The following is a 27,429-nucleotide window of genomic DNA, read 5'->3' as shown; positions in this document are numbered from 1 at the left end:
ATTTTTCCCAGCTGGGGTTCCACCGTGTGGTCGAAATGCTCCACGTCATGTGGTCGCGGTTTCCGGCAGAGGCGGGTGTCATGTCAGCGTCTGGAGGCCAGCGGGAGCGTTCGGGTTTTAGCCGACGCAGCGTGTGAAGAAACATTACGCCCTGAACACAGAGAGCCGTGTGTTTCAGAAGCTTGTGCTGAGTGGATCAGGGGCCCCTGGGGACAGGTAGATCTAATATTACTGACCCACTTCAAAGCTCTACTGTGTGCTCCTAGGAAAGAGAAATAGAGAAATATCCTCGATAAAAAAATGGTTCCTCAAGAGTTCTATGGTTCTAGCAGGGTAAATGGATTCCACTTGGAAACTTTTGTGAATGTAAGCTCTTATATTTAACTGTAAGTCTCTAGTGTGTATTATACAGAAACTTCTGTTATTTATTAGGAGACAGAAGTAGTCAACATGGTGAAACACACTGTGGAACATTTAGCATATTATTTCACTATTTTACTTTCCCTTCCTACTTGTTTACATTGTTTTTATTATATTCCTTTCCTTTTCCTGTCCTGTCCTGTCCTGTCCTGTCCTGCTCTATCTTCTTCTATTTAATTAGAAAAGTGGTAGTGGTTAAGTCTCTGGGTTATTGATTGGAAGGTCAGGGTTCGGCCCCAGCATCGGCAAGCTGCCACTCTTGGGGGCACATATGCCACAGTGTTCCAGGGGTACGCTGTATCATTGCTGACAAAGAGTTTCATTACTGTATCATTGCTGTCAAAGAGTTTTCTTTATTTTCATGACTATGAAAATTGTAGATTCACACATCAAAACTATGAATTAACACATGTGGAATTATATATGGAATTATATACATAACAAAAAAAGTGTGAAACAACTGAAAAATGTCATTCTAGGTTCTTCAAAGTAGCCACCTTTTGCTTTGATTACTGCTTTGCACACTCTTGGCATTCTCTTGATGAGCTTCAAGAGGTAGTCACCTGAAATGGTCTTCCAACAGTCTTGAAGGAGTTCCCCGAGAGATGCTTGGCACTTGTTGGCCCTTTTGCCTTCACTCTGCGGTCCAGCTCACCCCTAAACCATCTCGATTGGGTTCAGGTACGGTGACTGTGGAGGCCAGGTCATCTGGCGCAGCACCCCATCACTCTCCTTCTTGGTCAAATAGCCCTTGATGCCTTCAGTGTGAATCTACAATTTTCATAGTCATGAAAATAAAGAAAACTCTTTGAATGAGAAGGTTTGTCCAAACTTTTGGTCTGTACTGTATGTGAAGAACGAATTTCACTGTGCTGTAATGTACACATGACCAGTATAATGCCGCCAAGCGAGTGTGTACAAGATATAAGGATTTTACCCTTCACTTTTCTTGTATGCCTTTAATGTGCATGCATACGTTTATTGTGGTCAAGGCTAATACCAGCCTGCTAGTGAAGTCAGTGCATGTGCTGTCAGAGTGATGCAATCAGGTAACTCAGGCTTAATTGCTTTGCCAATAAGATACATATTGTAACCAGATCTGCAGTGTTCCAATGCAAGGGCCCAGCAGTGACAGCTTTTAGTGTTGGAATTTGAACTCTTGAGCTGCCACTGAAACCATCATTAAGATATGTGAAGAAAGATTTTTACTGTGTTGTAATGTACATGTGACAAGTAGAAAGTTTCTTTCTTTCTTCCTATCTATATGGCTGTCCTGTCCTGTCCTGCTCGTCCTATCTTTTTCCTTTCCTGTACTGTCCTGTCCTGCTCATCTTATCTTTCCTTTTTTTTGTCCTGTCCTGACCTGTCCTGACCTGTCCTGCTCGTCCTATCTTTCCTGTCCTGTCCTGTCCTGCTTGTCCTAACTTTTTCCTTTCCTGTCCTGTCCTGTCCTGCTCGTCTTATCTTTCCTTTTCTGTCCTGTCCTGCTCTTTCCTGTCCTGTCCTGCTCGTCTTATCTTTCCTTTTCTGTCCTGTCCTGACCTGTCCTGCTCGTCCTATCTTTCCTGTCCTGTCCTGCTCGTCCTATCTTTCCTTTCCTGTCCTACTTTGTCCTGCCTTGCTCTGTCCTGTTCTGCCTGTCCTATAATGCCATATCTTATTCAATTTTTTCTAATCGTTTCCTGCCCTGCCTTGACCTGACCTGTCCTTTTTTCCTTCTCTTCCCTTCCTTTTTACTCTAATGTTGAGTTATAATTTTGAAAGATTTTTATATTTTGTCTTTTTTAGGCAAATATTGATCATATTTAGAGTTTGTAAATGATAGAATTGAGTTTTCAAATTGGTTTCTGGAAATGTAATACCTGCTCACCAGAGAAATAGATAAGTTTTACATGTAATAGCTGTTCCCGAGTTACTTTCAGCCTTAGTAAATCACACAGCTGAGGCAAAGTGTATCGGATTGCTTTGGCGCAGCCCGTCATTATATATAGAAATTTGTACTTTTATGTAAAAAAGTATATTTAAAGTAACGTTTACGAATGATGCAAAGTGGTATTGTGTCTATTCTCAACCATTATGCATGCAATGCTTTATCGAATCAGGCCCTGTGTGTATAATATAATTGCATAAACCTTAAATGTGGGATGGTTTGTGTCCAGTGTTCTGGTCGTTGTGTCGGTCCAGCCGTGGCGACTCAGAGAAGAACAGTGATGTGTAAGCTACTGAACAGCTCAGACTCCAACACAGCCTGTGACCCCAGAGAACGGTTTGTGTTAAATTTTCTTATATATAACACACACACACACACACACACACACACACACACACACACACACATACACATACAGTATACACGTACAGTGGGGGAATTGCTGCTGATTTTATAAATATACCCCCTTACAAAGTAATAAACAGTCTAGAATTTTTATGGTAGGTTTATTTTAACAAAGAGAGAAATTTTTTTTTATATTATTTTAACTTTCTTAAAGGGACAGGAATAATTTGGGTCTGTGGGAGTCGGAATTGTTGCTAATTTGTTACAGGATCAAATACCTATTTCACTCAATCAAATACAAATTACTTTATAGCCTTTCTTGAATTTTTTTTTAGATTCTCTATCTGTTGAAATTAACACCCACCATAAAAATTCTAGACTGTTCAATTCTTTGTAAGGGGGATTCTTTGCTCAGAATCGCGTACATGCTCTGACTTACACTCTTTGTTCTCAGACCATCCTCGGTAAGGAACTGCACTTCAGAAACGTGCGACGTTTACTGGAGGGTGTCGCCATGGCGAATGTGCACTGCAACCTGTGGAAGTGGCTTCCAGTCACGCAGGGTTGAATGCGTACATAACAATAACAATAAGACCCACCCTGACCTCCACTGCGCCTGGCAGCGTCGGCCTGTCACCTGGCAACACTGCAACATCACTTCCTGTGGCAGTATGTTTGATTTTTCACCTTTCCTTATCTCTGGGTCACATTATCTTCACTGTCCTGGTTGTCCTCCTGCTTGCCTGACTGAATGAATGAATGCCTGAATGAGCAGGTCTACAAGGATTTTATTATAATGTCGCCAAGTGAGTGTGTACAAGATATAGTGTTTTTAGCCTTAATTTTTCTCGTATGCCCACTTTATCATACACCATACGCTGACCAGACATTATGACATTATAACATTATAACATATTAGGCAGCAAGTGAAAATTTTGTCCTGAAAGTTAATGTGTTAGAAGCAGGAAAACTGGGCAAGCGTAAGGATTTGAGCGAGTTAGACAAGGGCCAAATTTTGATGTCGTCTAGCCATCGTCATCTCCAATGGGGAGTAAAGGTTGGCTCATGTAGTCTGATCTGACTGACGAGCTCCTGTGGCTATAATTGCTGAAGAAGTTAATACTGTAAATGCATGATGGGTCCGAACTGTTTTTGACAGCAAGACTCAAAAGAGCAATATTAGGAATATTATTGCTATCAAGGATAATACCAGCCTGCTAGTGAAGTCAGCACATGTGCTATCAGAGTGCTTCTATAAGATAACCTGGGCTTGATTGCTCCAGTAAGATATATATTATAACCAGATCTGCACCTTTCCAATGCACGTGGGTCATAATTGGTCCTTGATCTCAATCAGAATTTTATAATCAAAAGTAAATCATCTTAAACCATCAAGCTTCCACTTCCACTGGATTTCTGATGCATTAGGCCCGTCTGTTTTTATTGTAAATTTTTCTTTAAATAATGTCGCCACATTGTCAGTTTTCTAATCAGACAAGGGAGGTTAATAATAAAAAATTGTGAAAGTCTATAAAAGTCTTTTAAGCATAATTCTTGTTTCTGTAGCTAGTTCGTAGCTATACGATATGCACAGGATTTGCTGCAGCAAAAAATCTGTGACAGAAGCCGTAGCGGATCATGTTTAGAGCGTCTGAACATTGCCTTGACTTCTTATATGCTTATCAGCTTCATATAGGTTCTTAGGTCAGTCCATTGAAATTCTTTGCTCGATCCGTATCTGGACCTCAACCATATCTAGTCATTTGATATTCTAGCATATTGTGCCCTCGATTTAAACCGAATGAAAAAAAATCATACCTTCAAGATTTTTTAAAGTCAGTTTGATGTAAGGGCTGTTATATAAAACAGAATTGAACTGTCTGAAACACAACCAACACTAACAGGCAGGCTGGAGACTGTGAAGCCGATCAGGACTTCTTGGAGGTAAAATGGGGTACACTTATCATTCTCAGCTGGAGTTAATTCATCAACTTTCATAAAGGCCATTTAAAGAAAAAAAAAAAAGACTTTCTAACCACAACATCTGCTCACCAATAACAAGCTCAGTAAAGTGCAGGTCGATAGTGCCATCCAATCTGGTGTATAAAGTACAGAGAAAAAAATGAAGCACTTTTACCTCAGCCGCTTTCCAAATATGAGGCATTTCTTTATGCAGTTGAAGCTTCAGCTCTTTCTAACAACACCGTTGACAGGGTTGTGTAAACTCAACCCAACAAACATCTTTCATCCTGCGTTTTTCGCCTTTTCATCGCCTTTCTCCTGTTTCTCATGCAGCCGAGCGAAATGCCATTTGAACTCCGGAAGGACTTGCAATAGTAAGCAATGTACAAACCTGCAGTATAGCTTTGCTGGGTTTCTTCACAAATATCTGAAGAAGTTCCAGTACTGAAGATACTCAATCTTGGTGGTAAAGACATTATAAAATACCTTTTTTTAATGATGTTCAATGAATTTGCGACATTTGCAGACTCTGAAGAATTTAGCGGATGATTTACATCTTGGAAGATGCCACCTACACCAGGATAAGAATGTATCTTCATAGGACAAAAAGTAATCAGAATAAGTTTGTATTAATACCCAGCGACCCTTCACTCGAATACAGACATATTCTTTTTCCTCATGAGCTTCACTTGCCAATTCTTTGAGAACTTGCGTCTCTCTCTGCCCTGTCACCACCACCATCCAACAAAAACAAGCCTGTCATATACTTCGAAACCTCAGGCCAAGTTACACCATTTACCAAGGGATTTTATTGCATTTTATTAACTGGATAATAAAATAAAATAACAGAACCATGTGGGGGAAAAAAAAGAGTATTTTAATACAGCAGACCTGACAACCCTGAAAAAGAATAGCTTTATTGTAAGCATGCAGCTAGTGCTGAGTTCCACAGGAGAACAAAACAACCATGTTTTTCAAACTTCTTACTAATTTTCATTCATGTTAGCATTATTTGTACAATGTAAAAAAGAAAAAAGAAATTAATTTAGACCTTGGGCATGGTTCAACCCATAAATAATGTGAAATGAGGGAAGAGGATTTCAGTTATGAATCTCGGTTATATTAGGGAGATTAAAACAACAACAAATGATATATTCAAGTAATGTTTGGGTGTATTTTGGAGTAAGTTTCAATGCAAAATGACATTCGTTAGGGGTACATCGTATTCAAAGCATCTGGGTCTGCCTGGTGTCCGAGTTACCTCATGGAGATGTTAAAAACATTTAAAAACTGTATCTCTGAATAAAACTGTTTGCTGTTGTGATTGTTGTCATGAGCTGGGGCAAATAAAAAACCGTGACAATTCAAATATATTTAGAAATCTAGGAAATCCAGAAAACTGGGTTTTTACACAAATTAGATTTTCTTAGAATTCAATCAGAAATCAATAGAAATCAATCAAACAGTAAGACTGCTTAGTGTTAGTTAGTAACGAGGTGGTATAAAAATATTTCGAGATTAATGGTGCTATTCTGACCACGTGTGTTACCACGTCTGTGATTTTATCATGGGCAGCAAGTTAGAACAAAGAGCAAACGTGAAAATCTACGTGAAACTGAGCAAATCACAGAGGCTTTTGACATGACGTACGTTTGACATACGGAGATGCTGCAACGAGTCGTTTGAGGTGTTTTGAGGGGCCCTTCAGTAGCGGAAGAACATGACTGGAAGACGACTAGAGCTCAGGAAGACCTTCAACAAGCTCAACCCCTGAAAATGTCAAAACCATTCGGAAACTTGTGCACGATGATCGTCGGAGAACAATCCACATGATCTCACTTTCTCCGCCAGATTCGGCTCCTGCGAATTTTGCCCTCTTCTTCAAGATCCAGTTCACCGTATTGACACCATTGCGGAGATCCAGAAGGTGCTTGACACACGTCGAAATGAAGGCTTCTAGGACATATTCCAGAAGTGGCAAGAACTCTGGGGGTGCGATATTGTTGTGCAAGGGGACTATATTAAAGGTGATGGTGTATAAACACAGATAAATAAATTACTTTCTTGTAAACAGAGCTTGTCTCGAAACTCTTTGATACCACCTCCTATGTGCACAGTTTCCCATGGTGCTATACTTCCCCTACCATTTTTAATGTATATTATCATCATGTGCATATTCAGACCCTGACTAATTGTGCGTCTATAAATATTTGTGTTTATTTTCTTCTCCTTATAGATGAGTGTAAGGATACGACACATTACTGCGCCGTTGTAAAACGCCTCAGGTTGTGTCCGATTGAACTGTACACTCAGAGATGCTGCAAGTCCTGCTCAGAAGACTCGGGCACTATCTAGTGCTCGCTGATGGAACATGACAAGCTTTAACAGCACACTGGCTCCTGAACACTGTTCTTTTTTTCCAATCCAAGCACATGTGGAACAAATCTGAAGTGGAAGAACTCCAGGACTTAAATGAGGAGAGAGTGCCATTTTTGGGACATGGCCGAGTTTAAGTGGATGCTCGATGGAATTTGGACTAAGGGGCCTCTATCTAGGCTGAAGGGAGTTCTGGGTGTTTATTGGCAATTCACCACTGTCAAAGAAAAACAAGACTAATTTAGCTCTTTCCTCTCGTCATTATATAAAGTTCATTAATGGCACCGTTTGTGGAATAATTTATAAATAAAAAAGTGTTTTGCTCTATATTTAATCATCGGGATGCCAAGCAGAGAATATCGGACCATTCACATGTGTGAAGGGAAGCTAAAATAGGTACAGCTGAAGTGTACATAAGGGATGCTTACAGTAGATGAAAATCGAAATTGTATTTTAAGTGTAACACTTTATTTGACCTAAATATTGACTTCATAACACATATATAAGCAGTGGATGGCATGATTGATAGAATGCCTGAGAACAACAACTTTTTGCCATTATTGCTAAAATATGCAGTCACAAAAAATTCACTGTACATTTAAAAGAATAAGAAGTAATGCATTTTTATGCAATAAAAAAATAAATAAATCTAAGCCCTATCATAATAGTAGTTGCACACAAACACTAGGCAGCCTCCATTTCACTATTAACTTCTCTTAAAAGTAGAATAACTGCCACCCTTTTAAAGGAGGCGGTCTGTATACATTTAATTCCATAAAACACAATAGACTTTGCTCGTCCCGGCATGGAAAAATATTCCATTACCATCCAAAGTGCATTATTCTTTTCTTTTTAAGGCTTATAGATCCTCCATATATATATATATATATATATATATATATATATATATATATATATATATATATATATATATATATATATACTGCATTTTACCACAGCAATTTTCCTCAAGATTCTAGAGACAGGGACTGTTGATTTAGGCTGCCCCAACTGCACATCCTACATAGAACTACGAATGTGTGAATAAGTGATCAATCTTAAAGCTCAGTGGGTCATAAGTTTCAGAAATTTGCTTTGCATTTGAAAATCCATGCAATGAAGTGCAAATACACTCTATAGACAAATATTTGTGAACACAATTTGTGAGATTTGTATGCATTTCTTTGAGCATCTAATTCCACATTTAGTCCCCATTTGCTCGTATAATAATCTCCACTCCTCTGGGAAGATGTTCCACTAGGTTTTGGAGTGTGCTTATGGAGATTTGTGCTTATTCAGCAACATAGGTGTTAGTAGGCAGGCACTGATGTAGGGTGAGGAGATCCGGGGTGCAGTCTATTCATTCCAAAGGTATTCAATAGGGTTGAGATCAGAGCTCTATAGCAGGCCACTCAAAATTTCCACTCCAACCCCGTAAACCTTATCTTTAAAGGGCTTAATTTGTGCACAGAGGCATTGCTATGCTGGGACTGGTCTGAATCTCCTAGTTCTGATGAAGGTAATTATTAAATTCTGCTGTATTTAAAGACATCCTATACAGTTATGTGCCTCTAAATTTGTGGTACCAGTTTGGCGAGAACCACATGTGTCTGGAAAAGGCAGGTGTACCAATATTTTTAGCCAAATTGTGTATATAGTGGTACTGAAAGCCTTTATAATCAGTTTTCAAATAGTAAGATTCCAAAGCTTTTAGCCAGAAAAGTGTTCAAAAGTTGAAAACTCTGTTGCCCAGAGTAAAACATCTAAAACTGAGACCATATAAACACAGGCTCTTATTTTTCACACAATATATATATGCAGCATTACCGGTTTATAACTAGTCATGACTGTTTCTAAAAACACTATTTTTTGCTTATTCATGTGTTATGAAGACATTATGTAGATCACTTTAATGTATGAAGGCCTGAAATGTCACAACTTGAGTCTCCAGTTGCTATGTCTTTCTTTACGTGTGTGTGTGTGTGTGTGTGTGTGTGTGTGTGTGTGTTCTTGTTCAACCAAATGTGCTGCATTGTAAATGAATTCCTGTACAGACTGTGTTTTTTTAAGTGCAATATTGTACATTGAGTGTAGAGATTCGGGACTTATTTTCTTACCTGCTAGTGTAGTTTACATCATAATCCGTATTTAAGACTACAGAAAAACCTTATCATTTATTCCCATGGATAATCCATAAGTCGGCTACCGTGTCCTTCTGTACTTAAAAGCATGCAACGGTTTGAAACGTTTGAATAGATACAAAAACCATGTACAGATATACAGCAGTATTTGGCTACTGACGTGTGAAACCATTCGTCGTGTTTGGGATGGTGAGAGTTTTGAAAGGGGACTGTCTGGAAATCCTTAACACCTCTCTGTGTTATAGCATAAAATAACAATAAAAACATTTTTGAGAAAGAGCATCATTTCATTTGTTATATTTATTCTTCATTTGGCACAGTTAACATTTCTTCAGATTTAGAGGATTAGCATTAGTACAATGCCACAAGAAAGGCAGACAAATTAAGCTGAAATATATCAGTTGGTAAAATATTATATTTGTACATACACTATATAGGACACCAGAGCACTTGTATGTGATTTTTTTTTAATGTCATTTTCATATTTAGATTCCAACATCCTCCACTTTTCTGGGAAGATTTTCCACTAGATTTTGGAGGGTGTGGAATGTGGAGATTCAAACCTGGAGGCCTGGGGTGCAGTCAGCATTCCAAATCATCCCAATCTTCAGTACGGTTGAAATCTTCCACTACAATCCCTGTAAACCAGGGGTGTATATACTTGTCCACAAAGGGCCAGTGTGGGTGCAGGTTCATTCCAACCAATCAAGTGCCACATGATAGTCATTGAAAGTGAAAATCATGCGATTTAAACAGGTAGAATTTGGTGTGGACTTGCTTGGGTTAATGAAAACCTGCACCCACACCGGTGTGAAGAAGATTGAACATCCCTTCTGTACATCAGATCTTCATGGAGCTGGCTTTGTGCACATTGTCATGTTTGGGTCTCCTAGATCAAGTGAAGGGAAAATGTATTGCTACCACATAAAAAGATGCAATAAAATTGTGTTACTTTGTAATTACAGTTTTAGAATGTCAGATGTCCCAATACTTTTATACTTTTATAGTATTTAATTTTTGCACTTAACTAAAAAGTAAAGGTTGCTCACAGCTCTTAGTTCAGGATTGTGCACACTGCATATCTAAATCATGATACACCTCCAGCATCACGTTGTTTTGCTGTCTTGAGGCCCAGGCAGATGTAAATAAATTATTTATTATCAATCCTGATCAGCGGGCAAACTTGTGGTCCAAAACAGATGGGGAGAATTCAATGTTGAGCAAAAAGACAAAAAAAGTAAAAAAAAATGGACAAATATTTTGTGCAATAACAAAAACCTAGCAATAAAAAGTAAGTCCAATAAGCAGGTAAGTGAGATTGAAATTTGGGTTTTGGGGTGGATTGATTGTTTGATAAATTATTATCTACAGTATGAATATGAGCAAACCGAAGTTCCAAAGTCAAACTACAGTAGTACCATGTACATGGTGTGGCTTTGAAGGTTAATTGTACAACCCTATATCTAAAAAACTTGGCATGCTGTACAAAATGTAAATAAGAAAAAAATGCAATGATTTGCAAACCTCATAAATCCATATTCTATTCAAAAAAAAAATAAATAAATAAAACATGACGTTTTTAAACAGAATATATACGATTAAAAAATAAGGACGTTTTGAATTTGATGGCTGCAATACGTCTTCCAGAGGCACTAATGCACTCCAATACCACCAGAGATGCAGCTTTTTAAATGAGCACTGATAAGTCAGATGGTCCCTCTCCTCTTTAGTCCTGAAGATTTTGTGGTACGTATGTTTGCACACTGTTGTACTGGAAATGATTGGAGTCTCATTTTTAATAGATGCCAATGTTCTCTATTCATAACTAGACATTGGAAACCAAACACTGCTTTTATCCTACATTTTATCCTAATTTTAAAATACATACCAGGAGGGGTTTTATACTGTAGTCTAAATATAAAGAACATTGCAATTTTCATATAAAGTGATTTATCAACAGAATGGCATATTGAATACATTAGTTTTAAACACTCAAATTTTTCATGCCAACATTGTAGGTCTGAAATGTTTGTCATACTTCTCTGGGTTTAAACACACTTTGTTCTTTTCATGCCACATTAAAACTAAGACTTGCATTGTGGATAATGACTGTATGCTGATTTATGTTTTTATATATGAGATTTTCTTTTGTTGAAACTATTAACACATCACAAACACTGCTTTAGAAGCCTGCATTTCTGGCACTTGTGGACTTCTGCTCTTGGGAGCTCAGTTCACGGAACAACCTGGATAAACAGACAGATAGTAAATGTTATAAATATAATCAGATAAATAAATGTAACTGAAACAATGAAAAACAAACAGCTTTTTTGTATTATGCAAAAGGTTTGCAACAAGGGATAATACCTAAGAAAAGAAGCTACATATAAGTAACACTGGAAAATTATAGGAAAAGAAATTCAAGATGCGGTGGTGTGAAGCTGCCTAATTATTATTTTTTTTTCTCTCCAAAAGTGTCAGAGAAAGTGTTTGTCTTTGTCATACACTACTGTGAATTGCCAATGGTTACTATTTTAAATGTACTAATGGAAGACACATCTTGCTTTACTCCTAACTGTTCAGTGGTTAAAGTAAAAACACAAAATAATAATACTACATTACAGCAATAATAATTTATAGCACTTTGGATACTTAAGTACATTTGATGTTTCACTTGAGTAAAAGTGCAAAAGTATTTGCCTTCAAATTTACTTAAGTATCCAAAGTGCTATTATTTTTGTCACTAGGCGTTTGCTTAATTAACTCAGCTTATGTGAAAAACACTAATTACACAGCAATCTATTAATAGAATGATATTAATGACTGAAACACTAATTATTATCTATTACCATTTTTATGAGCCGCCCCCCCAAAATCGCCTAAATAAGGTCACGCGTGTTGTGAAAAGTTCGGGTCATGAGTTCCTTCCATTATCTATTTCTCTCTAAATGTTCTGCATGTTACATGTAGGGCTGCTGCTATCGTTTATTTTAGTAATCGAGTATTCTAACGATTATTAAATCGATTCATTGGTTCATCGATTCGGATAAGATGTACTTTTTTTTATTGAAGAGTGATACTAAATGAGAGAAAGACGGGTCTCTTAAAATGAAGTTTTTTCTTTTTTAGAAAAATTTACATTTTTATTGCTTAAATAAAGAACATCGGGGAAAACTAAACCCATTTAGTGCATTTAATTGGCACATTTAAAGTAATGGGAATCTATTCGTTTAATAAAACTGAGCATTATTCTCCCTCCCTCATGTATTTATTTATCGAATCCCGCACCGTATCGCGATGTGGTTTTCGTGTCTCCGCTGCTTGAAATTTCCCACGCACCAAATCCGTGTGTTTATCGGCAACTTTAAAAAAACGTGCTCCACTACCTGCTCTACACGCCCACTGCCCAGAGACCTTATAAATATGCTGTTTATAAATAAACATATACAAATCTATTTCAGTTTACTTAAAAAAACATAACCGCACTGTACAGTGTTTTCTTTAGGTTTTAGTTTCAAATTATGGCAAACTTTGAAAACATTCTGCCGTTTTTTTTGGCCTGAATTGTCTCCTCGCCCCTCGCTGTTTTCTCCCCGTTCCTCCCTTTTTCGTTCTGCAGCATCTTCTGTGTCACCTGTCCAGAGCTCCAGAGTTTAGGTGGTGGTGCGTCAGCAATAATTGTCCATGGAAAACACAGTGCTCTGTGTTTAGTTAAATGGATAAATGATGCATTTTGCCTAAAGCAATTTGCCATGAGTTGCTATCACTTGTGCTATAGCAGCTATAAACACGCCCCCATTCTCTAACCAGCATCTCTTGTTCTCTCTTTCTTTAAGTTAAAAACAAACAAACAAAAACAAAAAAACCTCTCTAATATTGGAGACTCCTAACATACAGAGTATACTTATGGACGACAGTATTGGGACACCTGACCCGACCTAATCAGTCTGTTACTACAAGACTGGAGGCACACAATTGTATTTCCATTCACTTGAAATAGGAAACCCAAACCTGTTTCAGCATGACAGCGCCTCTGCGCTCAAAGCCAGCTTCATACAGAAGCTCTGACCTCAAGCCCACTAAACACCTTTGGGATGAACTGGAACACTGATGCACCCCAGGCCTCATCACCCTACATCAGTACCTGACTTTACTAACGGCCCTGTGGCTGAATAATCACAAATATCCACAAACACACTGGAACAATTTACTAGGGAATCTTCCTAAAAGAATGGAGGTTATTATAACAGCAAATGGAGAATACATGTTGAATGGAATGTTCAAAACACACATATGAATCTTATGGTCAGATGTCCACAAACTTTTGTCCATATAGTGAATGCCGACTGTCACATTACAGAAAGAAAATATATTTTTTCCAGAATGTATTAATTTGCCTATGTAGAGTGTCCACATGAGTTATTATATTTGAAATAGCGCATTAATATAAATCATTCGTATTACAATTACCACTACTGTGAGAACATGGTGATAATTAGTCAACACCTTTTGAGCGTTTGGATTTTAAAATGTATGTGTCATGGTATAATGTAAATGTAATCAGGGTTTTTGCAGGTTTCACACCGACTTTTTAAAACCTTTAAGAATGAAATGTAAGACCTATTTTACGACATCAAAAACACACACAAACTTCTTGTTAGCTGCTTCTAGTTTTTCTTTCGGCTGCTCCCAATAGGGGGCGCCACAGCGGATAATCCGTCTCCACACCCCCCTGTCCTCTACATCTGCCTCTTTTACACCAACCACCTGCATGTCTTCCCTCACCACATCCGTAAACCTCCTTTTTAGTCTTCCTCTTTTCCTTCTTCCTGGTGGCTCCATCCTCAGCATTCTCCTACCAATATAACTCATGTCCCTCCTCTGCACATGTCCAAACCATCCCAATCTCACCTCCCTCACCTTGTCACCAAAACGTCCTACATGTGCTGTCCCTCTAATAAACTAATTTCTAATCCTGTTCATCCTCATCACTCCCAACGAGAACCTCAACATTTTCAGCTCTGCTACCTCCAGCTCCACCTCCTGTCTTTTACTCAATGCCACTGTCTCTAAACCATACAACATCTCAGGTCTCACCTACTGACCTTAAACAAGCACTAAATAATTTCTTTTTAAGCCAAGTATCTCTAAACTTGCACTTCCCCAAAGCTGAAAATAAAATCTGTTTTATGTTTGTGGTGAAATCCATGAGAGATTTGAGCCGATAACAGAAAGCCGATTGGCTGTTGCATGTTGGACTTACTTGTAGGTGCGATACAGCGAATTATATTTTAGTAGTAAAAGAAAGATAGCAAACTATACCACCACGGAAACGAACAGAAACCTTCTAAAGTAATGCGGAAGCATTTTAATGAGCATTAGAGGTAGCGTTACATGGATATTGGAAAATTAAGATTTAAAATGATTTAGGACCTAAAACAGCGAATGTAAGGCCTAAAATTGAGATTTTAAGCCTTACATTTTCTTTTTTTTACTTTTTTAAAATTCCGTGAAAACCCTGCATAATAATAATATAATAATAATAATAATAATAATAATAATAATAATAATAATAATAATAATAATAATAAAAAGAAAATTAACCTGTGACCTCTGTCGTCAACCTTCTCGAAGACAAACCCTGGCATTGGATCCATGCTCGCTGGACACATGCTGATCTTTTTAGGTGTGAACTGGGTGCGATATGTGGTTTCTTCATCCATAGGTACTTTGCTGCACTGTGGTGCAGGAAACGGCTTGCAGCTGACAGTAGGATGCAGTTGGTGCTGGATGTAGTGCGACTTAAATGTGCTCACATCCTCCATTTTCCCACTGGGTAACTGGATTGCCGAGGGTTGGCGGATCGTTTCTTGACGCTCGCCTTTCCAGGCTTTGAAATCTTCCTTCGTAGTGGTGGTGCCTTCAAAAGGATGAGAAGAACAAACTGGCCTGTAGGGCGGCCTGGCGGGAATGAATGGCTGGATTTGGTGTTTTAGGAAGTTTGTGCCGGTTGTAGTCCTGAGATCCATTCGCTCTGTAGGACTCTTATACTCTGGTGTTTTGTGCACCTGTATGGGAGTCACGGGCCACGGCAGAAAGCGATCTCGGAACTCAGTGCTACTCTGGATGGGTGTATCCTGAGATATTGCCACATGCTCTGGTTTGCAGCTCTTGGGCATTTGGCCTGGCAGTCCTTGGTAGTCGTGCCGGTGTGATGTGAAGTCTGGGAAAGGCTGGTCACTGGGCTTGAACTCATGAGGAGCCTTGACGAAATGCACATTCAGTGGGTGAGGAATGTAATGCAGCTGATTACTGGTCACTCCTTCAAAAGGAACATCAGACAACTTAGGGATATTGGAAGGCTTGAAGCTCTCACATGAAACAAGACCTAGTGGGATAAACTCGTCATGGTATGTTGTGGTATTTTGGTACTTCGCAGTGGGGATAGGGAAGGACATTTTAGGTGTGTGGGGCTCCTGCCTGGTAATCGCCCACTGACGAAAATGGTCTGCAAAAAAAAAAAAAGAGAATTATAGTTTTGCTGATTGTTGGTCATTGGTGTGATTACAAATAAAAGAGCTAAATGCTGGTACTGTATTAATAATTGTTCTATCACCCATTACCAAATAAAAATAACATGCACTATTTTTGAAATACCTATTTATCATTATCTGTTATATTTTCTAATATCTTCTCTTATTTTCTTCCATATATTCAATTCTGAGCGATCAATTAGGTTGTATTCTGTATATAACTTTGTTTGTGACAAATAAAAAATCTTGAATCTTAAATTACTTTAAGTAGTAAGCCCATTATCATTTGCATGTTTAATGATTTTTTAACCTGTTTCATGTAACTGTTATCACACTCCTTTTTAATATTCCAAATATCTGTTTCAGTGTTTGGGTTTTGTGGGCATTACTATTCTTTCTTTCTTTTTTTTTTTTTTTTTATTCCATATAAAATATAAAACTATGTATTTATTTAAAACATGAGTTTATTTACTTATTTTTTTATATCTGAGTAAAGAAAGGACGTCGTCAATAAATGTGTGTTGCGTTGACGATTGAAAATGTTGCCTGTTTTATATTTATTTATTTATTTATTTACATTTTGAATAAAAATGGTCACAGAAATGCATGCTGCATTAATAAAATCAGTGCCATTACCATGTTATCAACGCATTAATTTCAACAGCCCTGTTTTTAATATATATATATATATTCTGGTTTTTGATCTGCATATTTGATTTGGCACGTTTTACGCTGGATGCCCCCTCCTAGACCAGCACTAAGAGTGCACTGGCTTGTGCAACCCTAATGGCTGGATTATATATATATATATATATATATATATATATATATATATATATATATATATATATATATATATATATACAGGCCATTCAGAGTTTGAACCAGGAAACACCCAGGATCTAGAACTGGTCCACTCTCTCCATCGTCACACTTTTTCTCTGCACATATTTTTCTTTTCGCACTACGACACTTTAATCTCTGGACTGTCACTTTAACTTTGGACTTGCACAGCACAGTGCACTTTATACTTTATACCACATCATACCGCACACGGACACTTTATGTACAATGGACAACAAGGACAATCACATCAACAACCTTAAATTTTTACTGTTTACTGTCATAAACATTTTTTTTTCTCAGATCTGTCTGTTCTTCATTCTACTTCTCCCCCTCCGTATCTATTCGTTACTAATAAAAGTTCCCATTTGACACTTATTAGCACTACTAATACTCCTGTATTACCTTTATAAGTTGGTAGTGTGTCCACCTTCACATCAGTACCTCGTTTCCTCTCCTTTGGGCGAAATGGTAAAACAGGCTGAAGCTGATATGGACCAAAATCCTGCTTATATGTGCTGCCAAAGTCAATCACTCCTGGGCTAGGTTGGCATTTCTGCCTTTTTATTTCAGGTCGTGGGCTCACTTCATATGGAATGAAATGGGACCTGGTGCATGGCATGAAGAAACAAAATGGGGACAGGAACAGTGATGCAAACAAAGAAATATCAAATACCTAGATTTATATCTGATATTGAGAAATTGATTAAATGTACAGTGCTTTGCAAAAGTCTGATTCAACCTATGATTTTATATACAGTTTGTTGTACTGATTCTTTTGTTTGCTGGCTGTAGAGATTTTGTTGATAGTAGACAAGAAACAGGTAAAGTCAAATAAAGGCTGAATGCTTGATAATAAAGAATTTTTCTGATTATTAATTAAACTTCATTATTTTTAAAGGCATGACTAGACATTTTGCACTAGTATTGCACTAGTACTGCACATGTCTCATTGATTTATAAATAAAAAAAAAAAATGTTTTGTTTACCTAAATGTGGTGGTTCCCTCCATCGGTCCATAGTTACACTTTATTTCCGGTTTGGGCTTAAGAATCTTGGGTGGATGACAGTTTTTGTAGGTTGGGTATTTTTCATTATACTCACTCACTGCCCAGCCCTGGTTGCCCTTGGTGAAGAGTGCCGTGGGCAGATGTTTGCAACGGTGGCGTCTACAGACAGATCAAGAAAAAGGGAAAAAAATGCTTTATTTCCTTTAAATTCAACACTGTTTTTGTATTTACAGTAGTTCGAATCACTTCTGATCAATTCACATTAATTCAGATCGTTCTATAAAGGCACTGTCGAAGTCTGGATTCTGATTGGTCAGGAAGTTGCTCTAATGTTCATAAGCAAACCACAGATTTATATGACTTGTATAATGTGTGGGGGACGTTTCATATAAACATAGACTTATAATAGGTGCTCAATTTGTTCATTCTGTTGAAATCCGGATTCTTTTTGGTCAGGAAGTGTAAAATCTTTAAATGCTGCTTTAACATTGAAAAGCGAACTACAGATTTATATGACTTGTATGGTGGATGTTCTATATTAATGAAGACAGAATAAATGCTCAATATGTTATAATGGAATATGTATAATCGTTGATATAGTAAAGTTTTCTGGTCGAGAGATTTTTTTACATAACAAATCTGGCATATATAAATTTTTTTATACATACAGTGAAGAGGCTAAAAGCTTGGAAACACCTAGAATTTATAAACATGCATATGAACGATAGGATCAGACGTGTGTCTCTCAAAAAACACAATAGACTGGGTGTTTCTTATCTTGGTAAGTTTTATAAGAGGCTTTGGAAAGTAGTTCAGTATATTCAGTTGATTGCTTCATAGTTTGAACCATAAACATTTCCCTGATGCTGACCGATTAGACAGTTTATAGCGTTTGACAGATAACGCCAGTCTCTGGTCTAATCCACATTATTTATAAGCTAACTAATAAATATCTGCATTATTTATAAAAGTGACAGAAAAGCAAAACTCTGATCTCAATCAATTATTAGGCAGTATAGGCAGAGAAACAGAGTCAGTTCTTACCCACATTCGCAGATTTCACACAAACATAGCCGTTTCATGACTGTTCATGAATCGCTAAAACAAAATCGACTTAAAATCGGATCAGGTTTGTATCCGATTGACGTGCCGCGCGCCCTGGCAACCTCTTATACACTGCACACGTTGCCATGGCAACGGCTCTCCAAGACAATCAAGCCGCTTGACGACCAACATTCAACGTCAAACTTTTATAACGCTGCTCAAGTAGTTCCCAATGGCGAGTGTCTGTGGGTGTGTGTGTGTGTGTGTGTGTGTGTGTGTGTGTGTGTGTGTGTGTGTGTGTGTGTGTGTGTGTAAATATACAGTGGGGTGAAAAAGTGTTTGCCCCCTTCCTGATTTCTTATTTTTTTGCATGTTTGTCACACTTTAATGTTTGAGATCATCATACTAATTTAAATATTAGTAAAACACAAGTGAACACAACATGCAGTTTTTAGATGAAGGTTTTTAATATTGAGAGAAAACAAAATCCAAAACTACAAGGCCCTGTGTGAAAGTGTTTGCCCCCCCCTGTTAAAACTGTGGTTTATCAAACCTGAGTTCAATTTTACAATCAAGAAATAGGACCTGCTTGATAAAGTGATGTAGACCAAAAGATCCTCAAAAGCTAGACATCATGCCGAGATCCAAAGAAACTCAGAATCAAATGAAAGAAAGTAATTGAGATCTATCAGTCTGGAAAAGGTTATAAAGCCATTTCTAAAGCTTTGGGACTCCAGTGAACCACAGTGAGAGCCATTATTCACAAATGGCAAAAACATGGATCAGTGGAGAACCTTCCCAGAAGTGGCCGGCTGACCAAAATTACCACAAGAGCACAGCGACAACTCATCCAAGATGCCACAAAAGACCCCACAACAACATCCAAAGAACTGCAGGCTTCACTTGCTTCAGTTAAGGTCAGTGTTCATGACTCCACCATAAGAAAGAGACGGCAAACATGGTCTGCATGGCAGAGTTCCAAGATTAAAACCGCTGCTGAGCAAAAATAACAAAGGCTCGTCTCAGTTTTGCCAGAAAACATCTTGATGATCCCCAAGACTTTTGGGAAAATACTTTGTGGACTGATGAGACAAAAGTTTAACTTTTTGGAAATCATGTGTCCCATTACGTCTGGCTTAAAAATAACACCGCATTTCAGAAAAAGAACATCATACCAACAGTAAAATATGGTGGTGGTAGTATGATGATCTGAGGCTGTTTTGCTGCTTCAGGACCTGGAAGACTTTCTGTGATAAATGGAACCATGAATTCTGCTGTTTTACCAAAAAATCCTGAAGGAGAATGTCCGGCCATCTGTTTGTGACCTCAAGCTGAAGCGAACTTGGGTTCTGCAGCAGGACAATGATCCAAAACACACCAGCAAGTCCACCTCTGAATGGCCAAAGAAAAACTAAATTAAGACTTTGGAGCGGCCGAGTCAAAGTCCTGACCTGAATCCTATTGAGATGCTGTGGCATGACCTTAAAAAGGCGATTCCTGCTCAAAAACCCTCCAATGTGGCTGAATTACAACAATTCTGTAGAGATGAGTGACCAAAATTCCTCCACAGCGCTGTAACAGACTCATTGCAAGTTATCACAAACACTTGATTGCAGTTGCTGCTGCTAAGTGTGGCCCAACCAGTTATTAGGTTTAGGGGGCAAACACTTTCACACAGAGCCATGTAGTTTTGGATTTTGTTTTCCCTCAATAATAAAAACCTTCATTTTGCATGTTGTGTTCACTTGTGTTATCTTTTACTAATATTTTAATTGGTTTGATGATCTGAAACATTAAAGTGTGACAAACATGCAAAAAAAATACCGAACAAAATTATAAACGCAACACTTTTGTTTTTGCCCCTTTTTCATGAGCTGAACTCAAAGATCTAAGACTTTTTCTACGTACACAAAAGGCCTATTTCTCTCAAATATTGTCCACAAATGTGTTAGTGAGCACTTCTCCTTTGCTGAGAGAATCCATCCACCTCACAAATGTGGAAGATCAAGATGCTGATTATGCATGATTTTTGCACAGGTGTGCTTTAGGCTGGCCACAATAAAGGGCCACTTTTATTTTACTTTGACCATTTTTATAAAAAATATACATAAATAAATTACATTTTAACGCAACACACATTTATTCACAACGTCCTTACTTTACTCGGACATAATAAAAAATTAACTTTCAAGTCTTGAATCAAGCACAAAAATCCGCCATGATGCACACATCCGGCATTTAAAACTGTCCGTGTGTAAACATAGTTTAGGTGTCCTGATAATTTACATAATTACTTTTAAATAATTACTTTTAATTATTTTACTTTTAATTATTTTAATTTACAAGAATATTTTGTCTTGATGACCTATGTTGAGTATGTTTTCACTAATAATAAACATTTGCATAAAGCATTCTTATACGTCCATGTCCATGTTGATTAGAGTATTCAAAACTTGAAAATAATTAATTTAAGGTACATTTAGAACATATATTAATATGCGATTACGTCATATATACGATATATGTTGTCCGAATGGTTTAAAAATAATGTATGCTTAAAACTACACATCCCAGAATCCTTCAGGTTGGACAAAATACACGGATAACAATACGCCTTCTGCTTAATATTTTCCGAAGATTAATCCCAATGCTAAAAGTCCTTACTTTTTTATTTTTTGTTTAAAAACTTTGTATTTTTTATATATTTTTATTATTATAATTAACATTAATATACACCATGCATGTTCATAAAACGAAATCAAATCGAGAGTCATTTATTACTCGGCAATCTTATTGGCAGGTCTGTTTTGACATCTCGCTGACGTCACCATCTCACTACTCGACTTCCGGGAAAAGAGCAAACAGCGTGAGTAGATACTGTCCTGTGTATTTGGCTGCTTTATTGAACCTTCTGATCTCCACAGCTTTCACTAGAGTTGTGTGTATATATGTATATATACACAACTATGTGTGTGTGTGTGTGTGTGTGTGTGTTTGTGTTGCACTGTCCCTTGCTGTGCGTCTGAAAGTTAATGAACTGGAAAAGCTAGATACTCCAGAAAAGCCGAGATCACAGCTAGCTAGTTAGATACAAGGCTAAGTTTTCAGGTTGCCAATATGAAAAGTTGCACATGTCCACTGGATATGGGATGAACACGTGAATGTTTATCACGTGGATGTGTGGATCTCGTGCTGTCTTCCGGTCTTGGTTTTGTTGGTTGTTATAGTAACACGTGTAGGGCTTTTTCTGGCACATTCGTAGAAAAATAAATGATTCTCGAGTGATTTTTCTTGCTGTTTTTTTTTTTCTTACAGTTTTATAAATATGTATGAATATAATCTGTCTAATGCACTATTAAAAAAAAAAGGATTTTGTAAATAAAATGAGGTTTATTGACTTAACGGGGCTGTCTTTTGAATGACATTTCCCCTTGTACTTATTATTTAGTGTCTTCAGTTTCATTATGAACTCTAAAATCCTCTATATGTATATAAAATGGACAAAATTACATTTTGGTTGGATTTATTCCAATCTTTATCGCTTAGCTTCATTCAATTTCACTGTTCTGCACTTATTGTCCAATCAAATGGTCTGTAGAGCGCGCATGCCCCGCCCCCTTTTCAAACATGGCGCTCTATCATAGAACGTTAACATCATCCAGGATGGTTTATTTTAGGGGGCTTTTAATTGTTTGTACCCGTACATCCAAATTCTTTCTTCGCCTATCCCGGCATGTTAGAATGCTGTGGTCAGAGCGCAGCTACGAGTGCTACAGAGCCCCTGGAGTGCACAGGGTTAAGGGCCTTGCTCAAGGGCCCAACAGGGACAGCTGGATTGTGCTGGGGTTTGAACTCCCGTCCTCGAGCTACCGCTTGTGAAGATGTGCCTGCTATTGACCTTTCCAACCTTCCCCTTGTGTGCCGAGAACATGGTTGGAGTTTATGGGGATGTATTTTGATCAGGAATAACATGACATTATAACATTGAGTGGTAAAGTAAATAACACTGATTATCTCTTCATCATCGCACCTGTTAGTGGGTGAGATTTATTATGCAGGAAGTGAACATTTTGTCCTCAAAGTTGATGTGTTAGAAGCAGGAAAAATGGATTTTGAGCGAGTTTGACAGATTTTGATGGCGAGACGACTGGGTCAGAACATCTCCAAAACTGCAGCTCTGGTGGGATGTTCCTGGTCTGCAGTGGTCAGTATCTATCAGAAGTGCTCCAAGGAAGGAACAGTGGTGAACCGGCGACAGGGTCATGGATGGCTGAGGCTCACTGATGCACGTGGAGAGCGAAGGCTGGTCCGTGTGGTCCGATCCAACAGACGAGCTCCTGTAGTGCAAACTTCTGAAGAAGTTAATGCTGTTAATACTTGATTGGTCAGAACTGTTTTGGATGCAAAAGAGGGACCAACACAATATTAGGCAGGTGTATTAATGTTATGCCTGTTCAGTGTATCTGCACCCATTCCAACTGAAAAAAGCAGTGAGAAACCCGACACAATTTAACACCAGCTCTGCTTCCTCTTATTCAGCCCTTTTAAGCAGACTTTAAATAGAAAAAGATTATTCATTTGTTATTACTCTTGTAGCTCTAAAAAGAGTGGGACAAATCTACTTGATCACATTCTGTACATAAATTTTTTCTTCTTCACTTTTTTTGTTTTCTAGAATATCAACAAAATGGGCTACACAATTTTGGAAAAAATCATTGCGCTACAGAAGAAGACCTCTAACATTAGGAATATCTGTATTTTGGCTCATGTGGATCACGGTAAGTTACACTCGAGTTTGCGGCAAAAGTAATCTCGTTTTGTCGCCGATAGAGGTGTATAGTGTTTGGCTTACATCGGAGTAAACCATTGGTTTCCAGTAGTTCAAATGACCTCACAACAAATGAACTAGTTTAAAGAACTTGCACAGAAGAACTTGCACAGGATTGACAGTATTATATTAGTTATAAACTAAATGACATTAATTAGTTACGTTTTTTTGTTTTGTTTTGCTGTCTTTTGGATGGATGGATGGATGGATGGATGTGTCTGTCTGTCTGTCTGTCTGTCTGTCTGTCTGTCTGTCTGTCTGTCTGTCTGTCTGTCTGTCATTGCACAATGTAGGTTCACAGCAACGAAACTTTTACATCTACCAGAAGTGCAAATACAGTGCGTGTGTGTGTGTGTGTGTGTGTGTGCGCGCAAATATTTTGTTGTTGTGCAAACAACAAAGTTCCGCTAAATATGTAAATATATGTACAACAAATTAATCTGAAATGTTATATAAAATAATATACAATAAATCAAAAACATTCGTGTCGAACACGTGAAGGTCTGGTTACGCCCACATCCCAGTTCACAACTAGTTCTAAGTATTTCATTCGTTTGTTTTGAAATTATAATTTTTACTTATCGCTTATAAATCCATACACAATATGATATGCAGCAAAATGCATATTACATTACTGTTTTCCGTACCACAAAATAAATGAAAAATCCAGAAAGAATGAAAATAGAATGAAAAAATAAAAGCGTGGCTTAAAAAAAAAAAAAAAAAAAGTATTATTTTCTACTAAAGTGCAACTTGCAAGCTGTGCATTTGAATGCAACTGAAATGTAAGCAATAGAAAAACTGGGAATGTTGTGCAAAAAAAGGCAGGTTGAGGTAGTGAGGTTTGTGGTGAGTGTGAGTCCAGTTAGGAGCAGGGATCAGAGTGCAGGGTCAGCCATGATACAGCCCCCCTGAAGCACTGACGATTAGAGGGCCGTGCTTATGGGCCCCAATAGTGGCAATTACTGGGTGGTGTTACTGGGGCTTGAACCCCCAACCTACCAATCAGTAACCCAGAGCCTTAACCACTGAGTTGCCACCCCCCTTTCAATAAAAAGTGATTAATACATGCTTATTGGCTGAAACTGGTTACTAATAACCCTCGCTTCATCAAATAAACTGTTTGCAGGGAAAACAACACTGGCTGATTGTTTGGTCGCAAGCAATGGCATCATTTCCACACGCTTGGCAGGGAAGGTACGTATATATATCCTTCAGCTTCTTCGTTGATCTCTTCGTTGAGCTTCTTCGTTGGTCTTGCGTTTTGAGACATAATACCTTTTGTAATCGTAGCTCCGCTACCTGGACAGCCGGGAGGACGAACAGATTCGAGGGATCACTATGAAGTCCAGTGCCATTTCATTACACTATATGACAGGTATGTTTGTGTAGGTTTCCTGTTCACAGTCACACACGCGCATGACTCTGTAAAACTGTTGTCTATTTATCACCGCATTCCCCACGGTGTCGTCCCAGGAGAGAGAGAATACCTCATAAATCTGATCGACTCTCCCGGTCACGTGGACTTCTCATCCGAGGTTTCTACGGCTGTACGGCTGTGTGATGGCGCCATCGTCATTGTGGATGCAGTAGAAGGAGTTTGTCCTCAGGTATTTTGGTGGATTCCACCCCCCCCCCCCCACTTTACCAACACTCCATTTTTTCAATACTCCAAGTGCCTCCATGTTTACACATTGGCAAGATGTAATTAGCAATCCAAGGATAATTGTTACAGATTCTCAAAGTATGGGGTGCGCCCCTCTAGTGGGGAATAAAAACATGACAGGTGGGGCACAATGAACGGCGGGATTTATAGACTTCTTGTGTGTCTTTCATCAATCTTCATTTATGATTTTAATAAAGTTCATTTACTCAAAGCAAAAGCAACAGTTAAACAGGACAGGTGGGGCATGAAAATCCACCCCCCTCTAAACTGGGGAATGGCAGAAAAATGTTTGAGAACCACTGTTATAGACATTAAGTTTCAGTATTTCACAGAGCATTTTCTTCGGTACCTGAATGATTTATTAAATAAAACAAAACCATGCTGTTGTACTTTCCTATAAATGGCACTTACATGATTGTTTTATTCTTCTTGTACCACATCCCTTTACAGTAATTAAAGAATACTATCCATCACTCGTTTTATAGACACTTAAAACGACTATTGACTTGTTGTCAGTCAATTGACTATTGACTGTTGCGTTTTTGTTTGTTGTCTTGACGCCAATTTTAGCTCTGACCACTGACACTAGAGACTCCTTCCATGAAATGCTGAATAAACGTCGAGCAATTTGTAAAACTTATCCTAATGATCATAAAGTATTGTATTATAACTTACATTTTGATCACGTCAGCGAGGCAATCAGCTCCCATTGTTTTCTTATCGTCAATGCAGATTCAGACTTCTGTCTGCTTTGTCCGTTTTCTCAAGGATAATAGTTATCCCTCACTTTTTACTGAGCCTTACAGTTCCTACTGATTACTCCTTTCTTTTTATTCTCTCTGCTCACTGTTTTTTTTTCTTGTATTTACATGCCATAGACGCAAGCGGTGTTGCGCCAGGCGTGGCTGGAGAACATTCGCCCAGTGCTCGTTATCAACAAGATCGACCGGCTAATCGTGGAGCTCAAGCTTAGTCCCCAAGAGTCCTACACGCACCTCCAGAAAATTCTCGAACAAGTAGGGCTGTGCAATATGGTGTACTGTGTGGTGCTTATATGTCTGTCTGTGATACTGTGATACAGTAATACGATCCCAAATGTGAAACCCTTGACACAGACACACCTAGATTGTTGCGGATCAGAACCGTAGCATGCCATATATCATTCAGACATTGGTTCATGTTTAAAGTGTAAGTGTCCTGTTCAGTGCCTGTCAAAAGTCTTTTATGGTTGTTGAGACACCTGCATGTTCCTTTTGTTTCAACCAACTCAGTAAAATGCAAAAACACACAAGAATTCAACAGTAAATGACTGGAAGAAGGTTTTGTGGAGAGATAAATCCAAATGTTTAGCTCTAACAGGAGAACTTGTGTAAGACCGAGAAAAAGGAGAGATTTTAGCAGACTACCTCACCCTCACTGTCACAGCTAGATGTGGAAGCTTAATGGTTTGGGGTTGATTTGGAGCAGGGTGGAGACCGAAAGGTGAACGGAAAGCCAACATGGCTACCATTCCATATTTCAACACCATGCAATTCCATATAGACAGTGGCTCATCGGAACCAACAAGATGAAACGTATGCCAAAGCGTATGCCTAAGCTCTTATCTTAAGCTTGAGGCGTCTGCCTGTAGCGTCTGCCCGCTGTAGGTGCCTCAGTTGGGGTGAGGGATATCTTTGATAATGCCCCATGCCCTTCGCAGACAGTGTTCGTTGTAAATGTCCTCCAATGTGGGTAGCTGAGTGCTGTAGTTTACTAGAATTTCATTCTTATTGGTCTTAAAAAAATCTTAAATTTGACTTGGTGAAAAGTGTGGAAACCCTGGAGGACAGGTGGGGCTCGCAAATCCACATTCTCTCCTCATTTTATTCCCTCATGCCGGACCATCGTAAAAAAGCATTTCACTGCATGTCGTACTCTATGTATGTGTATGTGACAAATAAAATTAGATTTGATTTGATATAAACAAAAGGAACATCCATGTGCCTCCCAGAAACCATAAAAATGTAGGTGCTTTGAAACTTTTGACGGCACTGTACGTTATTGATTGCTGCTTTATATAAATAAAAAAATTTTTTGCATCTACATTTGAGCCTACTGAACTTTTTGACTTGGTCAATAAGTAGCTAATTTGCATATAGTTTGAGGGAATGCGGTACAACCTCTTTTTATTTAAAAACAATCTGGAATTGGTTTGTAAAATAAAATGTTATGCTGCCTTTGCAACGGTGCACGGTTTGTAAATCCTCGTTATCCTCGAACTGCAATCGCCATTGAATCCTTTTTTCATTTCTTTTAATAGACAGATGCATTTTCTGTTGTATTAAACACAGC

At 38.2% G+C, this 27,429-nt stretch overlaps 3 protein-coding genes across 3 annotated transcripts in view; 2 read left to right on the top strand and 1 right to left on the bottom strand.

The window, feature by feature from the left end:
• adamtsl3 (ADAMTS-like 3) overlaps positions 1-9,451 on the top strand; it is a 208,775-nt gene extending 199,324 nt beyond the window's left edge. Inside the window, exons 28-32 of the mRNA XM_083558990.1 lie at positions 12-216; positions 2,580-2,686; positions 3,150-3,364; positions 6,894-7,913; positions 7,978-9,451. Of these exons, the coding sequence (XP_083415116.1) occupies positions 12-216; positions 2,580-2,686; positions 3,150-3,364; positions 6,894-7,012 (646 nt within the window). The 3' untranslated portion in view covers positions 7,013-7,913; positions 7,978-9,451. The remainder of the gene's footprint in view (positions 1-11; positions 217-2,579; positions 2,687-3,149; positions 3,365-6,893; positions 7,914-7,977) is intronic.
• saxo2 (stabilizer of axonemal microtubules 2) lies at positions 9,447-18,719 on the bottom strand. The gene is made up of 5 exons (XM_083559278.1): positions 18,605-18,719; positions 17,540-17,719; positions 16,956-17,158; positions 14,779-15,682; positions 9,447-11,420 (listed from the first exon to the last, which is right to left on the bottom strand). Exons 1-5 carry the CDS (start codon positions 18,640-18,642, stop codon positions 11,357-11,359), a joined length of 1,389 nt encoding a protein of 462 aa, XP_083415404.1. The 5' UTR covers positions 18,643-18,719; the 3' UTR covers positions 9,447-11,356.
• A 2,686-nt stretch (positions 18,720-21,405) lies between these two features.
• The window catches only part of efl1 (elongation factor like GTPase 1), a 158,108-nt gene continuing 152,084 nt past the window's right edge, over positions 21,406-27,429 (top strand). Inside the window, exons 1-6 of the mRNA XM_083559045.1 lie at positions 21,406-21,470; positions 23,280-23,382; positions 24,562-24,629; positions 24,726-24,810; positions 24,909-25,042; positions 25,977-26,114. Of these exons, the coding sequence (XP_083415171.1) occupies positions 23,292-23,382; positions 24,562-24,629; positions 24,726-24,810; positions 24,909-25,042; positions 25,977-26,114 (516 nt within the window). The 5' untranslated portion in view covers positions 21,406-21,470; positions 23,280-23,291. The remainder of the gene's footprint in view (positions 21,471-23,279; positions 23,383-24,561; positions 24,630-24,725; positions 24,811-24,908; positions 25,043-25,976; positions 26,115-27,429) is intronic.

The sequence above is a fragment of the Silurus aristotelis genome, assembly GCF_946808225.1.
Source record: "Silurus aristotelis genome assembly, chromosome: 13".
Taxonomy (NCBI): domain Eukaryota; kingdom Metazoa; phylum Chordata; class Actinopteri; order Siluriformes; family Siluridae; genus Silurus; species Silurus aristotelis.
Note: the sequence above shows the minus strand (reverse complement) of the source record. Positions and strands in the feature narration are given on the sequence as shown.